The sequence below is a fragment of the Schistocerca cancellata genome, chromosome 3 (assembly GCF_023864275.1).
Source record: "Schistocerca cancellata isolate TAMUIC-IGC-003103 chromosome 3, iqSchCanc2.1, whole genome shotgun sequence".
In the NCBI taxonomy this organism is placed as follows: Eukaryota; Metazoa; Arthropoda; class Insecta; order Orthoptera; family Acrididae; genus Schistocerca; species Schistocerca cancellata.
In genome coordinates, this window is record NC_064628.1 from 680,155,731 (window position 1) to 680,173,696 (window position 17,966).

Below are 17,966 nucleotides of genomic sequence, written 5' to 3' on the forward strand. Positions count from 1 at the left end.
GCAAGAAGTGGCTAGAGTTGCAGTTCGGCAGTCTCTTATCTATGTGATCCTTTGCAACACACTGGAATCTCTAATGACATGCTCTGTACATGCAGAAATTGCCCCCATGAGCTATTGACTGGTTACAATACCACAAATCAAATTTTAATCATTATATCTCACAAGCATAGAAATACTAGAACTTGTTTGATATCTTTTGGTCAAGGTGTTCATGGTGTAACATTTCCATGTGCAATTCTGCAATCCCCCCCATCTTATTCCCCAATCTGGGTCTGCGGCATAGTACATGTTATAATACAACATTTTGAAAAGGAAACATCCCGCTAGCTCCAAAAAGCTATTGGTATTTACATGTAGTTTGATGCGACATCCATATTCCATCTGTAGTAAATTGTTATTCTCTAATTCATAGAGATGATGTGACATATAGTAGTTATGAACATATGAAATATGTTTTGTCACTTATTTGATAGTCTGTTTATTATAAAGTATGATTTGATTTTTATTTGACAGTTTGTTTACTCTGATGCTATACTCCGATTCTATATGTTTACAAAGTATAGTTAGCTAAGCAATGGTAGTGTTGTGCAGTATTTCACTGAGTGGATTTTGCTGTGAGCAAAAATAAAGAAAAGTATGAAAAATCTAATGCAGTAGTGACACACAATGGAAAGAAAACATACGTTTTAATTAACCCATGCAAGCCAATACTACATGCTCAACCAAAAGAACATAAAACTTTTAACTCCATCTTCCCTGTAGTGAACTGTATCAATTGTCGAACGTATCTAATAAGTAAAAAAATAAACAAATTACTAACAAACTCACATACTTTCAACAAAACATACACAACAAAAAACATATATAGCCTGGCAAAAGCTATAAAAGATAATCAAGTTATAGCCAATGGCAGATTTGTTTCTTTTAATATTACAAACTTATATACCAATATGCCAATACAAAAACCATAGAGACCATAAAACACAGTGTCTTACAATACAGGAAAACGTCTACCAAAGGAAGCCATGAAATTAAAGACCTAAAAATTACCTTATCTCAAATTCAGTGACAAAATATTTGTGCAATCAGATGGAGTAGCTATGGGAAACAATGTAGCTGGTGCAATAACTAATATTTTTCCCAACACAGTGGAAGAAAAAATTTTCAACTCTTAACTACCAGTACTCAATAAAATCATTTACTGTTGTAGATAAGCGGATGACACCAGAATGCTAACTGATGGAAATATTACAGACATCCAAGAAACCCACCAAGCACTTGACAACCTACATCCCAAAATCAAATTTACCAAGGAAATAGTAACAGGCAGTTCAGTAAACCACCTAGGCCTGTGGAAGGATGGGGAGGGTGGGGGGGGGGGGGGAGGAGGAAAATGCCACACACTTGACATTTACAGAAAATCTGCCACTTCTTAGATAACATTATAAATGCCAAATCCTGTCATATAAAATCACAAAAGCACGCATACTTTCACTCAGTGATCAATAGTCTAATCAATAAATCACTAGAAAAACCAGCAATACAGACAGGGAGGGCTCTCAACAGGGAAGTGTCCAGGTATCTCAGAGAGAACCAAACTGATGTTGTTCAGTCATGGAGGAGATACAGAGAGACAAGAACTGTCGATGACATGCCTCACCCAACCCAAAAAACCAAAGAGGGAGGCCAAGAGATGAATACAGAAAGCAGTTTCAAAATGATGTAGCTTGCATGCAGTAGTTACTCGGAGATGAAATGCGCAGGATAGGATAGTGTGGAGAGCTGTATCAAACCATCTTTGGACTGAAGACCACAACAACAACAGTTGCAGTTTGAGCATCTTGAGACAAAGAAAGCTGGGCACCCTCACCCATATACTATGTTTTCTTCCCTCATAATTATTATTTTATTCCCAAATTTCATATATCTCTGCAAAAACGTGGACATAGTATGTGGCAGTGACATAAAAACTGCAAATCATTAAATAAGCCTTCTTTCAATCATTCCGCATCCAGTGGTATAATTAGTTTGCCTAGAGAATATAGTAACTGAAAAATATCATAAACTGAAAATTTTCATGCAGTATGACCCTGAAGATTTGGGGTGAGCAAGGAGACATAATTATTTTGATATAAGGACCCTTACCATTCAGAGTGCAATATTCCAACTTCACAGTATAGATTTTCATTTTTCCTGAAATTAATTATCTTCCATGATAATTGAATTTGAATTTCAGAGAGGCTGTCACTTTCCATTGCAAATTCTGCCATAACTACTGTGAGATTCTGGAATTTGACTACATACTTTTGTTGCCTGAACCTTTCTGAATAATTATACGAAACAGAAATAATTACACAAAGAGTTCTTATGGGGCAGCCACAACTTAAGTAATAAATTACTTCATTAATTAACAGTTTCATGTAAGGTAATATAATTTTCAACATGACTTATACTCTTGTAAATGATGGGATTCACCTTGCAGAGAAAAAATGTAGCCACATATTTTTCTAAATTTGTAACTAGTAACATTTTCTGTAATCCAAAATTCTATTGGTTCTTGTAGTTAATCAAAAACAGTAAAATTCAACCCAGCACTTCTTAAAACATTATGTAGATTTCAAAATAAGTTCATTCTTATGTCACTATATAAGATCCAACCCTGTCACAAAAGAGTGAGTCTGAGATGAGTCTGTAATGGAGTAATACCAGTGTCTGCCTATATGGAAAATGTGTCGCAGTTGGTCTGGTGGATAAGTTAAATCAAAAATGTGTGCCACATTCATGACATGTTTTGAGTCCTACTTATTACTCCATAATTCAGGGAAAGTCTTTGGTAACTTCTTTTAATGTGATCTTATATGTGATATCAATGACTGTGTCAGTCTCTAACGATGACTCATAGTGGCAGTATTTTTTAATGAGAACAAAGTCTTATTGTGCACATTATGTTCATTGTGATTTGTTCATTTTGCTCAGAAGTACAGCATATTGAGTGATTTATTAAGTGACTGTGTTGACTGCTAATTTGTCGCATGAAGACATTTGTGATTGATCAAAGTCAATATTAGATTACTGCACTTGGAGAGCAGCTATTGTATGACATAAACCAAGTGTAGTATGTGGCTTCCCATTTATCTCTACAAAACTGATATATGTGAGATCTGTACTAGCCATAAACAACAGTTCAGAAAATATTAAAATGGCACAGTCTTCCATTGAAGAGATTTTCACCAGGTAGCTACCACAGCATGGGCACTGCTAGAGCTGTGTTTTAGAGGCCACTCACTGTATATATACAATTATTACTGCATAGCACAAACATTATAAGATCCACCAGATATGCACCAGCAGAAGGAAACAACATAAATGAATCTTTTAATAAAATAATTGGTTTTTTCTGTTTGGGCTTATTGAGGGGCAGGGCAGGAAAGGGGAGGAGTTCATACATTTTTATAAAAGGCTTATGTAACTTTCGGCAGTAGCTATACATCATAGGGAAAAGCAACACGTAAAACAGTTTCTTCAGAGTTTCTGGTGTGCATATTAAGAAGAACTTGAAATGTAAATCAGATATTACAGGTTTCTTACTACTTAAGTTAAACAATTTTTGCTTTGTGTGCAGTTACTGATATTGTAGGGGAAAAGGTAGAAAGATTATTCCCTGTGGTTGCTTCTGTGTGTGCATTAATAGCAAGCAGAGCAGCATTTCTAGCCAAACTTACTCTTAGCCTTAATACAGTAATGACATAAAATTATTCAGTAAGGGTTATACATGGTGTGCAATGATCAGCCTCCTACAGTACTGATTAAACTATTAGACATATTAATAGACAGCTATATAACCCTTTTTTCCTTCTGAAGTTTATCACTAACAACCATTTGAATACAGCTGCAGCATTCATAAATGCTAAGAATGTAAATTGTTGTAAGTCTGGTGTTTAAACAACACAGATTTTATGAAGCACAAATTAGTTACAATTAAATGATAGAAAGTAACAGTTTATGACTCTTTTGGAATTACACAAAACCAAAGGCTTCTGTACCTGAATACATTGTGTTTAATACTGTATTGTGGAAGCTGGGGAGCACTATTTTCAGGTTCAACTAGAAAGCACTTGGATATAAACCATGCTCTCACATCTAAACCTCCTGATGTGAGACAGTCAGATCTGCATCAGAGATTGTATATCGATAAAATATCAACCAAAATTCCAATATAATTTGTACTATGTGCTGTCCAGTAGGATGTGTGTAAATGGCAAGTAATAAGTAACACCTGACTCACAGACCACAGGAAAAGCATAACTGTGTGTATCTTTCATGTAGAGCTCCAATGGGGAAGTCGATAAATCATAGTTTGTCATACCAAGGGTTCTGGGTTCGAGCGCTGGTCATGCCAGTTTTTGTACTGTAGTTTGTATCAAACTGTTACATGGGATGTGTAAAAGGGCTGTTTTCTCTTCATTTATTTGAAAGTAGCAAACCTATTACATTTGAAGTTTCATAGAAAAAAAGATAAACAGTCAGAACAGAAGAATAAAGAAATAGTTGCATCACACTTGTGGAAGTATTAATAGTAGTAGTAGTAGTAATAATAATGATAACAATAATCATAATAGCTCTTATTTTTAATATTAATACTTTCACGCATGTGATGTGATTGTTTATTTTTATTCTGTCAAAATATAAATGTACTCTATAGGTTTGCTACTTGCAAAGAGATGAAGTGAAACTGGACTGCCAATAGAACTGTGCTATATAGTCTGAACAGGCCTTTTACAGGTCAGGAACATATTTTCCCATATAACAGAACAAAAACTGGCATCACAAGGGCTCAAACCTGTGAACCTTGGTAACACATATGAACGCTCTACCAAATTCCCCATGGGAGCTCTATATGTCAGACACTCACAATTATGCTTTTCCTGTGCTCCTTAGATTAGGCATTACATATTACATAGTATTTATGCCCCCCCCCCCCCCCCCCCCCCCATGAACCATGGACCTTGCCGTTGGTGGGGAGGCTTGCGTGCCTCAGCAATGCAGATAGCAGTACCGTAGGTGCAACCACAACGGAGGGGTATCTGCTGAGAGGCCAGACAAACGCGTGGTTCCTGAAGAGGGGCAGCAGCCTTTTCAGTAGTTGCAGGGGCAACAGTCTGGATGATTGACTGATCTGGCCTTGTAACACTAACCAAAATGGCCTTGTTGTGCTGGTACTGCGAACGGTTGAAAGCAAGGGGAAACTACAGCCGTAATTTTTCCCGAGGGCATGCAGCTTTACTGTATGGTTAATGATGATGGTGTCCTCTTGGGTAAAATATTCCGGAGGTAAAATAGTCCCCACTCGGATCTCCGGGCGGAGACTACTCAAGAGGACGTCGTTATCAGGAGAAAGAAAACTGGCGTTCTACGGATCGGAGCGTGGAATGTCAGGTCCCTTAATCGGGCAGGTAGGTTAGAAAATTTAAAAAGGGAAATGGATAGGTTAAAGTTAGATATAATGGGAATTAGTGAAGTTCGGCAGCAGGAGGAACAAAACTTTTGGTCAGGCGAATACAGGGTTATAAATACAAAGTCAAATAGGGGTAATGCAGGAGTAGGTTTCATAATGAATAAAAAAAATAGGAATGTGGGTAAGCTACTACAAACAGCATAGTGAATGCATTATTGTGGCCAAGATAGACCTGAAGGCCACGCCTACTACAGTAGTACAAGTTTATATGCCAACTAGCACTGCAGATGACGAAGAAATTGAAGAAATGTACGATGAAATAAAAGAAATTATTCAGATAGTGAAGGGAGACGAAAATTTAATAGTCATGGGTGACTGGAATTCGGTAGTAGGAAAAGGGAGAGAAGGAAACGTAGTAGGTGAATATGGATTGAGGGTAAGGAATGAAAGAGGAAGCCGCCTGGTAGAATTTTGTGCAGAGCATAACTTAATCATAGCTAACACTTGGTTCAAGAATCATGATAGAAGGTTGTATACATGGAACAACCCTGGAGATACTAAAAGGTATCAGATAGATTATATAATGGTAAGACAGAGATTTAGGAACCAGGTTTTAAGTTGTAAGACATTTCCAGGGGCAGATGTGGACTCTGACCACAATCTGTTGGTTATGAACTGTAGATTAAAACTGAAGAAACTGCAAAAAGGTGGGAATTTAAGGAGATGGGACCTGGATAAACTAACTAAACCAGAGGTTGTACAGAGTTTCAGGGAGGGCGTAAGGGAACAATTGACAGGAATGGGGGAACGAAATACAGTAGAAGAAGAATGGGTAGCTCTGAGGGATGAAGGCAGCAGACGATCAAGTAGGTAACAAGACGAGGGCTAGTAGAAATCCTTGGGTAACAGAAGAAATATTGAATTTAATTGATGAAAAGAGAAAATATAAAAATGCAGTAAATGAAGCAGGCAAAAAGGAATACAAACGCCTCAAAAATGAGATCGGCAGGAAGTGCAAAATGGCTAAGCAGGGATGGCTAGAGGATAAATGTAAGAATGTAGAGGCTTATCTTACTAGGGGTAAGATAGATACTGCCTACAGGAAAAATGAGGAGACCTTTGGAGAAAAGAGAACCACTTGTATGAATATCAAGAGCTCAGATGGAAACCCAGTTCTAAGCAAAGAAGGGAAAGCAGAAAGGTGGAAGCAGTATATAGAGGGTCTATACAAGGGTGATGTACTTGAGGACAATATTATGGAAATGAAAGAGGATGTAGATGCAGATGAAATGGGAGATATGATACTGCGTGAAGAGTTCGACAGAGCACTGAAAGACCTGATTCGAAACAAGGCCCCTGGAGTAGACAACAGTCCATTAGAACTACTGACGGCCTTGGGAGAGCCAGTCCTGACAAAACTCTACCATCTGGTGAGCAAGATGTATGAGACAGGCGAAATACCCTCAGGCTTCAAGAAGAATATAATAATCCCAATCGCAAAGAAAGCAGGTGTTGACAGATGTGAAAATTACCGCACTATCAGTTTAATAAGTCACGGCTGCAAAATACTAACACGAATTCTTTACAGACGAATGGAAAAACTAGTAGAAGCTGACCTTGGGAAAGATCAGTTTGGATTCCGTAGAAATATTGGAACACGTGAGGCAATACTGACCCTACGGCTTATCTTAGAAGCTAGATTAAGGAAAGGCAAACCTACGTTTTTAGGAATTGTAGACTTAGAGAAAGCTTTTGACAATGTTGACTGGAATACTCTCTTTCAAATTCTGAAGGTGGCAGGGTTAAAATATAGGGAGCGAAAGGCTATTTACAATTTGTATAGAAACCAAATGGCAGTTATAAGAGTTGAGGAGCATGAAAGGGAAGCAGTGGTTGGGAAGGGAGTGAGACAGGGTTGTAGCCTCTCCCCGATGTTATTCAATCTGTATATTGAGGAAGCAGTGAAGGAAACAAAAGAAAAATTCAGTGTAGGTATTAAAATCCATGGAGAAGAAATAAAAACTTTGAGGTTCGCCGATGACATTGTAATTCTGTCAGAGACAGCAAAGGACTTGGAAGAGCAGTTGAACGGAATGGATGGTGTCTTGAAGGGAGGATATAAGATGAACATCAACAAAAGCAAAACGAGGATAATGGAATGTATTCAAATTAAATCGAGTGATGCTGCGGAAATTAGATTAGGAAATGAGACGCTTAAAGTAGTAAATGAGTTTTGCTATTTGGGGAGCAAAATAACTGATGATGGTCAAAGTAGAGAGGATATAAAATGTAGACCGGCAATGGCAAGGAAAGCGTTTCTGAAGAAGAGAAATTTGTTAACATCGAGTATTGATTTAAGTGTTAGGAAGTCGATTCTGAAAGTATTTGTATGGAGTGTAGCCATGTATGGAAGTGAAACATGGACGATAAATAGTATAGACAAGAAGAGAATAGAAGCTTTCGAAATGTGGTGCTACAGAAGAATGCTGAAGATTAGATGGGTAGATCACATAACTAATGAGGAGGTGTTGAATAGGATTGGGGAGAAGAGAAGTTTGTGGCACAACTTGACTAGAAGAAGGGATCGGTTGGTAGGACATGTTCTGAGGCATCAAGGGATCACCAATTTAGTATTGGAGGGCAGCGTGGAGGGTAAAAATCGTAGAGGGAGACCAAGGGATGAATACAGTAAGCAGATTCAGAAGGATGTTGGTTGCAGTAGGTACTGGGAGATGAGGAAGCTTGCACAGGATAGAGTAGCATGGAGAGCTGCATCAAACCACTCTCAGGACTGAAGACAACAACAACAACAGTATTTATGCTTGGTCTTGTGGATGACAGCACATAGCAGAAACTGTACTAGAGTTTTGGTTGATACTCTGCCGATACACAGTGTTTGATACTGACCTGGCTCTCTGACATCTGAAGGTTTGGATGTCAGTGCACCTATATGTCATTGTTCAGTGACAACACTATGGTTAGCTGTACAGCCCTACATTAGACAGACAGGCAAGTCTGAGCCCTTGTGAAACACTGGGAGTAAGTAGCAAAAAGTCCAAATCACAGTCTACGAGAAAACCATGTAGTGCAGGGTCATGGTCAAAAGGCACACAAGAAAGCTTGCTGGGAACATTGGCTGTGAGATGTTGGTGTTTCACGGTAGTCCTTGAAACTGCCAACAGTGTTGTGTCATGTGGTCTGATGCTGGGGGAATTATCATTCCGCACTGTGCCTAGTAATCCTCCCAGACATATGCGATTACATCTATTAAAATAAATAAAACTCCGCCCAAACAAACAATGAAGGCCCAATGGTACCAAACAGCCGCCGTGCCATCCTCAGCCCACAGGAGTCACAGGATGTGAATATGGAGGGGCATGTGGTAAGCACACCCCTCTCCTGGCCATATGTCAGTTTACGAGACCAGAGCCACTACTTCTCAATCAAGTAGCTCCTCAGTTTTCCTCACAAGGGCTGAGTGCACCCTGCTTGCCAACAGTGCTCAGCATACTGGATGGTATCCAAGTGCTAGCCTAGCCCGACAGTGCTTAACTTCGATAATGTGACGGGAACTGATGTTACCACTGTGGCAAGGCTGTAATTATATCAAGTGATCTGCCAATATATCCACCAAGATTACAAGAAAAATTACTTTGACTATTCAAAGTATTTTAATGTCTGAAATTCTAATTACTTCTTGTACACAGAAATAGATATGAAATAATGAAATCACTATCAAAAATGAAAATAAATGGTGTTATTTGTTTCCACTGTAATTCATTCTTTGAGTAAATGAAGATACTGAAGACAGCATGTAAGGTAATATAAACAGAAAAAGGAACGACACATTCCATTCCATCAAAGTAGTTGTAATATACACAGTATGTAGTTGTATTTGGCAGGATGGAAGTTTTGAGTAAAATGAATGTTCTTGTCAGATAAAACTTGTGGATTGGGCAGGGACTCCAACTCAGATGTTTGCCTGTCAAGACAGCTCATTTCAGTGCACATTCCAATGCAGTATAGAATTGGAACTTTGATAGTAGATCCATCCATTGTGTTGTACGGCTGCTCAAGGGCACCCATACAATAGTTTGTGGGGAGGGGGGGGGTCTAGACCTGGGGGGTGTGGAGTATTTTTAATATTTTGGAAGACAAATGACAACTTGTAAGCAGCCATAAAAATTTCCCAGTTCTGACCCTGTTAAAAACCTGCCTAATACCAATTTTTAAATTATTGTCTTGAAAGAAAAGCACCTGACTAAACCGTTTTTTTTTTCTTTCTGTGTGAGCTGGGGGGACAAGGGAATGTCCTTGCTGCTGCTGCTGTTGTCCCCACACTATGTGATATCTGGCAAGGTAGGTTGGAACAATGGACTTACTGGAGCATTCCTAGAGAGCTCAGTCTCCACAAAAGAAAAAAGCCAATCCAGAATGGCATATATTTTTTTTATTTTTAGGAATCTTCGTAATAAAATGATTACTTAATAGGTAGCACTATGGGGAGATATCACAACATTAAATTCTCATACACAAATTACATTTCTTGTAAGGCAGGATCAAATCACTTTCCCACAGAAATAAAAATTTCATTTTTTGAAATTTTTTCTGGTGTCAGATTATTGCAAAAATTTCTGGCAATGATGTGACTGATTTTTAAGTTCTCTTAGAATGAATATTGTAAAATTACTTGTATTCAGTAAAATGATCTTTTCTCAACACTGCTTTAGAATTTCACAGGAGAGAAACAGTGGATTCAGTGTCAATAAATTGTGTGTTAATGTTCGTTCAGGAATGTTGTCAGCAACTGCATCACTGGGACTCATTTACTTGTGGGATGTAGAAGGAGGTCTTTCACCAATAGATAGATATCTATATACAAGTGAAGATTTTATAAAGGTGAGTTTTAAATATATAAGGACTTCATGTTGTAAGTCTTTGTAATTAATTTAAAGATTATAACAATTTCATTCAGTGTTGGAAAACTTCCTTCACATCTAAAAGACCCATTATATTAGATCAGCAATAAAGATAACATTCCTTTTTATGAGTTGTCAACTTTGTTATTTATGTAATCAAAGCCTGTATTAAAAAGCTATCAGCTGTTTTAGAAAAATAATAAACACGAATAGCAAAAACTGAACCCTCTGTAATCTATAGACACTAATCTCTCACTTACAGAAAGTACTAAAAGATACTTTTAAAAGATTAAGTAGACCATTATAAATTACTTCACCATTAACTGCTGTTGTTGTGTACTTGGCACAGAGCAAAAATTTTGTATTACTGTTATTGAATTATTTAGTGATGACATCTTCAATACTAAACATGACCTAAACATCCATATGTCCTGTTGTTATATAACATTTCAGTTAAATTCTTTAAAAAATGTCTGATTTAGATGCATATATTTTTCTTGTGTACTATTTTGCTAACCATTTCCTAAAATTAAGTAATGATACATTACTTTTCACAGAACCATGAACATATAATTGTAATCTATTCACTCAATAAAATACAAAATTATTCGCCTAGTTTTAGGAGAGTACATTCAGAGTGAACAATGACACTTTAAAAGTTTGCACTTGGACATAAACTGATCACAGAATGGTTCTCATGTAATTCCTTTGCTAATACTGTACGTGAAGATTGTACCTTGTAGTTTTTAAGATTCATTTTGTGTTCCATTGGTAATTGAATATATGTCCCAGCTACATTCAGTTTCTGCCATACCACATACAGCATAGTGACTTCACTGTCTTGAAGTTTGTTGTAGTTACTTGTCCCAAGCTTTTCAAATATAGTCTGCAGAGTTTGTGTAAAAATACTATCTTTGATAAGTCATCAGAGGTAAAGTGTTGCATCCAGCAAATGAGAAAGTTGCACAATGGCTCGAGCTCAACCAGCCCACTGACTTGAAAATTAGTCATTAAGGAAATCCTGCATTTCCCCAAAGTAGTGTGTTGTGTGCCATCTTGATGAAAGTTTCCCAGTAATACAAGTTACATTAACTCACTGCTTGCTCTCTCTAAAAAAATAAAGCACCCTAAACTTTGCTCTTGCTTGAGGCATGAAGACCTTAAATTTTGAAATTTTACAAATGTGTTTTAAAGATTGTGATTAATTCATAGCACCACAAATCTGAATGTATTTTCTTTGCTTCACAAGTGGAAGTTGACTTGCACTGAAGATTATGTTCCCAGTATTGCCTTTATCCCACTAATTTTTTAATATTTTATCATAAATCTCATTACAAGACACTTAATATCTTTTAGTTCTTGCACCATTGTAAATATATTTGGCTTAAAGATATTTATCCTCAGAATATACAAAACAAATTCATGTGGTTTGCAAAGCTCAAGAGATAGAAACAATGTCAGTTTTGGTGTATTATTAACAAAATGTTGCCCATGCAGTTTGTCATCAGCTGGCAGACAAAGATGTCATGAAGATTTATTGTGACATTCTAAATAGCCAGTAATAAATGTTATGACTGCAGGAATGATGTCTGCAACATATGGTATGAAAACTTTTATACAATTGTCACAGACTGCAGTACTTCCTAACAAGACACAGAGTGAGAATTTTTGATAGCAGCGTGTTTTGAAAGTAGCCACCTCTGAACAACTGAAAGTATATGAGGAATGACTTAAGTGCTGTAGTTTAGCATTGAGCCATTGCATGTTTCAGAACTTGATATATCTGTTAAGAAATATGCTTTGAGATCAAAAGTATGCAGACACCTGGCTAAAAATGACTTACACATTTGTGGCACCCTTCATCAGTAATACTGGAATTCACTATGGTGTTGGCCCACCCTTAGCCTTGATGACAGCTTCCATTCTTGCAAACATATGTTCAGTCAGGTCCTGGAAAGTTTCTTGGGGAATGGCAGCCCATTCTTCACAGAGCGCTGCACTGAGGAGAGGTATTGATGTTGGTTGATGCGGCCTGGTATGAAGTCGGTGTTCCAAAACATCCCAAAGGTGTTTTATAGGATACAGGTCAGGACTCTGTGCAGGCCAGTCCATTACAGGGATGTTATTGTCATGTAACCACTCCGCCACAGGCCGTGCATTATGAACAGGTGCTCAATCAAGATGAAAGATGCAATCGCCATCCACAAATTGCTCTTCAACAGTGAGAAGCAAGAACGTGCTTAAAACATCAATGTAGGCCTGTGCTGTGATAGTGCCATGCAAAACAACAAGGGCTGCAGGCCCCCCTCCATGAAAAACACGACTGCACCGTAACACCACTGCCTCCGAATTTTACTGTTGGCACTACACACACTGGTAGATGGTTTTCACTGGGCATTCACCATACCCACACCTTGCCATCAGATTGCCACATTGTGTACCATAATTTATCACTCCACACAACATTTTTCCACTGTTCAATCGTCCAATGTTTACACTCCTTACACCAAACAAGCAATCGTTTGGCATTTACCGGTGTGATGTATGGCTTATGAAGAGCTGCTTGACCATGAAATCCAAGTTTTCCCACATCCCGCCCAACAATCATAGTACTTGCAGTGGGTCCTGATGCAGTTTGCAATTCCCATGTGGTGGGGTGGATAGATGTCTGCCTATTACACATTACGACCCTCTTCAACTGTCAGCGGTCTCTGTCAGTCAACAGACGGGGCTGGCCTGTAGGTATTTGTGTTGTATGTGTCCATTCACACTTCCACTTCACTATCACATCAGAAACAGTAGACCTAGGGATGTTTAGATGTGTGGAAATCTTGCATACAGACGTATGACACAAGTGACACCCAATCACCTGACCACGTTTGAAGTCCGTGAGTTCTGCGGAGTGCCACATTCTGCTCTCTCACGATGTCTAATGACTACTGAGGTCGCTGATATGGAGTACCTGGTAGTAGGTGGCAAAATAATGCACCTAATATGAAAAACATTTGTTTTTGGGGGTGTCCAGATACTTTCGGTCACATAGTGTAACACCAGAACTTGATACGTGGTTCATCACATTAAAGTTGTAAAGTCCTAGTAGAAACATCCACACATGATAAAACATCTCAAATTACCTATATTTGCATTTTTGACAATATTATTTGAAGGATAGATGGTATTTCACAATATAGTGGAAATACTGAGTCACAAACAAACACAACAAAAGACCCGGCTGCAGGAGACAGTCGTCTCTTGTGTGAGAGTTAGAACTGTGTAAATGTGTGTGTGTGTTTTTTGTCTAATCCAGGAGAAGGCTTTTTGGCCAAAAGCTTACTTCTTTAGCAGTTTGCCTATCTGCAATCTATCATTTTCATAACATTGTCACTATTCCATCCTGTATTTTCCATTGTTATATTGGTAGTAATCTTGATTGTAGCTGAAGTGGTTCAGGTTTCATGAGATCCAGTGAACCAAAACCACTTGTTCATTGACAAAGATTATTAATTCACAAAATGCTGATAAAAATGTTTTTGAATATTTGGAAAAGATTAAATGAGATCACTGTACATCTTCTAATAGATTTTACAATGGCCATACTGCCAAAACTTGCTATTCCAGCAAACAAAAAAAAGGTGAGCAAGACTGTGAATTCTGCAGTTTAATAAGAAAAGGATATTAAAATCCCAGAGATGTAAGATTTGTGGTAGTATATAAATGAATTACACAATAGAATAAAAGGTTCTTAACTATTTGGAGAATCTCCTGCACAGTATAAAAGGACTGTAATGATGAAAATCTAATTGCATGTGGGATTTTGTCTGTTCATTGCTGTACATGACAACATATTTTAGATGACATGAACATGTACACTCAAAGATCAGTTATTAATTAGCATAACCAGTTTTTAGGCTGTCAAAACCAATTTAGCACAAGTCTTCAGCCCAGAATGGACAATACAGTGGCAAAGTATTCAGTTGTGGCACAATATAAATGATTCACATGTACATGGAATTATCAGTGTTCACACTCAGCACAGTCCTTTAGTAATTCATTGGATTTAATTACACTGCAACAGTTCATTGACATCAGTCCCTAATTAGATTCACCATATCCAACAAAAACCAATTTTGATGAAGATATACACTCTTGACAAACCCAGTGCAGTTCAGAAGGAGTGTTCATTAATTTTATCTACTGAAGTCACTCAAAAGCAATTAAGAATTAAAGTTCACGAATTTAATTTGTTCTGTTGCACATATTCTCATGTACAGAAGTTACATAATTCAAACAATGGAAAATCCAGGATGAAATGTAACAATACCAGAGAAGGAAAGTTGCTACTCAACATATAGCAGAGATGCTGAGTTGCGATACGCATGACAAAAAGGTTCACACAATTAAAGCTTTCGGCCATTAAGGCCTTTGTCAGCAGTAGACACACATACACACACGCGCGTGTGCACACACACACACACACACACACACACACACACACACACACACACGTAAACGCAACTTGCACACACATCTGCAGTCTCAGAGAGCTGAAACCACACTGCGAACAGCAGCACCAGTGCATGATGGGAGTGGCGACTGGGTGGGGGTAAGGAGGAGGCTGGGGTGGGGAGGGGGAGAGACAGTATGGTTGGAGTGGCGGACAGTGAAGTGTTGCAGTTATCCACAAGTCAAACAACAAGAGCAACTTGACATGGATGTTACTCATTTACTTTTAAACGGGATTGACTGTTTTGGGTGACACCTTACAACTTACAGACAAAAATTTTCATTTATTTATAACAACACCACACACTCTCAGAACTCTGCCCTGTTACCATTGTAATGGTAGGAAGCATGGGTCTAGGAATGGTAGCTGGGCATAGAAGACTCAGATATTTCACACTATTATTATTATTATTATTTTACTTTTAATTCTCAATGTATATGATTTCTCAACTGTGCCCCAGAGGCACCCAAAATTATTGGCAGCAGCTTAGAAAAAAAAATCTTTTGTATGATACTTTAACACCAGAAACATTTAAGAAAATATACATTAAAAAGACCGTCTACTAAAGAGTCAAAATCAGAGGCATTTGCTTACAGTTTTGAAAGACAATTTCAAGGAGCTTTTAATACAAGTGTTAGAATAACTGCTGTTGAAATTTATAGAAAAATATTTTAGGTTTTTTACTCAGATAATCTTTTAAATTCACCAACACAACAAACAGTATCAAGGTACCAGTACAAGAAAAATTTAAAATACTCAAATCACCACAAGTAAAAACAAATGCTCTGATTAACAGGTTCACAGCATAGTTAAAAGGGATCTGAAATTTAATGCATTTACCAAGATGGGGCTACCAACATGAACTCAAACTGTTGCTTCATTCAGCTCAGATTCTAAAACATACAAGGGATACACATTAGAATTATATAGCAGATATGCATGTGGGTGCTTTCCCACAGAAGAAAACAGACAGTTGAACATACAAATATTTTAAAGAATTTGAACACCTGATGATTCAGAATGAAATGCTGAAATAATTCTAAGGAATCACCACATCAGTGATTTAAATTTAAAAACTATTAAAAAGTCTGAAGCCCTGAATGTTCAAAATAAGGCACATATACAGATTTTAAAGAAACAATCTTGGTACTTAATCAGGTAATAATGGAACTATAACTGGCCAAAATGTGATCCCCCCCCCCCCCCTTTATAACTATCTTAAAAATAACTCTATCACCTCATATTTCTGTGCCAGATCCCTGAGGCACAAGGAATGCTGGAAGGCCCACATCCTTCAACCAAGACACTGTAAATGGGAAATGGCCAACTCAGAAGATGCAACCTGTATCTCTGAAGACAAAGTGAAGGTACGATTCTTCAGATGGCACTGGTACACTCTTCATGGTAAACAGTCAACTGCAATGTGGCAACCATGCCTTAATCCTAAGTGAGTGAGCCCACATAACATGCAGAACAGACAGCCAGACAAGACACCACAGAGAGCTGCAGATGCTGTTAAAATCCCTTCAAGCTGTGAAGCTGCCCCTAGCGAGATGCCAGGAAGGTTGTCGCAAGGAAATGAAATCAGAAACATATTCAAATAGCACCTGAAATTGATATGAGTGCATTATGGCTGAATCCTCCCTCCACATTAAAAAGGCACAGGGAGCAGGAGTGGGATCCACTAAATTAAGGATGTGTGGCTCAGTATCCTGGTTATTCGAACCAGCCTTAAGCCGACACTAAGGGGCTCTGTCTTGCAAAGGAAAGCAGATTGGGGATATAAACTTGATGAAATCATGTGGACTAATAATGCAAGGAAGCATCTTGGCTGAAATCTTCTGGCTAGCCTTACTTTGTACCCAAAAGTTTTTTTTAAATAACTACATCGCTAACTTTTAGTGAATTGGGGCCTCCCTTGTTATACCTTGGGGCAACGGCCTTGCCGCAGTGGATACACCAGTTCCCGTGAGATCACCAAAGTTAAGCGCTGTCAAAAAAAAAACATCATAACGACCGCGAGAGCGGTGTGCTGACCACACGCCCCTCCTATCCGCATTCTCAACTGAGGATGACATGGCGGTCGGATGGTCCCGATGGGCCACTTGTGGCCTGAAGGCGGAATGCTTTTTGTTATACCTTACAACCTCCCTCTGGCATTTGTGGCGAATGTTGTTTGCAGCTTGCAGAATTCTGTTTTGTGACTTTGCGATTAATTTCCTCTGGAAGGAAGTCATTTATTGATCATAGATTAGATATAGTTGAGTTAACTGGATACGCAAACATCAACCTGACATGTGTTTTCCTATGAGTTTTACGCACTGCCTAGTACAGAGGGAAAGATCCTATTATGCCTGAGACTGGGCATGAAAAGTCTGATATCGATTTACAGTGGATTCATTCTGCAAATGATGGTTACAGGTAATAGTTTGTAGTCATGATGTGAGAAACTGCAGTACTGGAACAAAATTTCTTAAATTTCCTGGAGCAAAATGTTGTTGCATATTGTTTATTAGGATCTTGGATGCACCAAAAACAGAAAATATCTTTGCCATATGCTGGAGAGTGACATGGGCTGTCACAGATTTGCTCAAAGGTAGCCAAATGAAATGAGTGTGTGTGTGTGTGTGTGTGTGTGTGTGTGTGTGTGTGTATCAGTTGCCATTTTCAGTACAGAGGAGAGACACCAAATAATCAAGAAAAACTGTATCCATGGGCTTCTCCAGTCAGCTGAAATCAAGATGCTCTGGCAAACACTAGAATTAGACTTGGGCATACTACAATCCGAGATTGCCTAACTATTTTGTTACATCCAAGTTCAGACTCTCCCATGTTCGATGCTCCTTTATTTTCATGATGGTTTTGTTAGTCCACAAATGCCCCCCCCCCCCCCCCCCCCACAGGGATTGGCAAAAATATTTAATCCAACTAGAATTAGCTCTTTAGGAAGACAAATCTTCTATTTGCCATCATAGCAGATACAGTAACACAAAAGACTTTTGTTTATAAATCACCATGAAACCTGTTGACCTTTTTTTGAGTTGCCATTATATGTTGCTTAACTAAGCATCTTGCCCCTGTTTTTGTT

At 38.2% G+C, this 17,966-nt stretch overlaps 1 protein-coding gene across 1 annotated transcript in view; it reads left to right on the top strand.

The window, feature by feature from the left end:
* Positions 1-17,966, top strand: part of LOC126176505 (26S proteasome non-ATPase regulatory subunit 2-like) — a 213,722-nt gene that overhangs the window by 87,531 nt on the left and 108,225 nt on the right. The window contains exon 9 of the mRNA XM_049923661.1: positions 10,248-10,354. Within this exon, the coding sequence (XP_049779618.1) occupies positions 10,248-10,354 (107 nt within the window). The remainder of the gene's footprint in view (positions 1-10,247; positions 10,355-17,966) is intronic.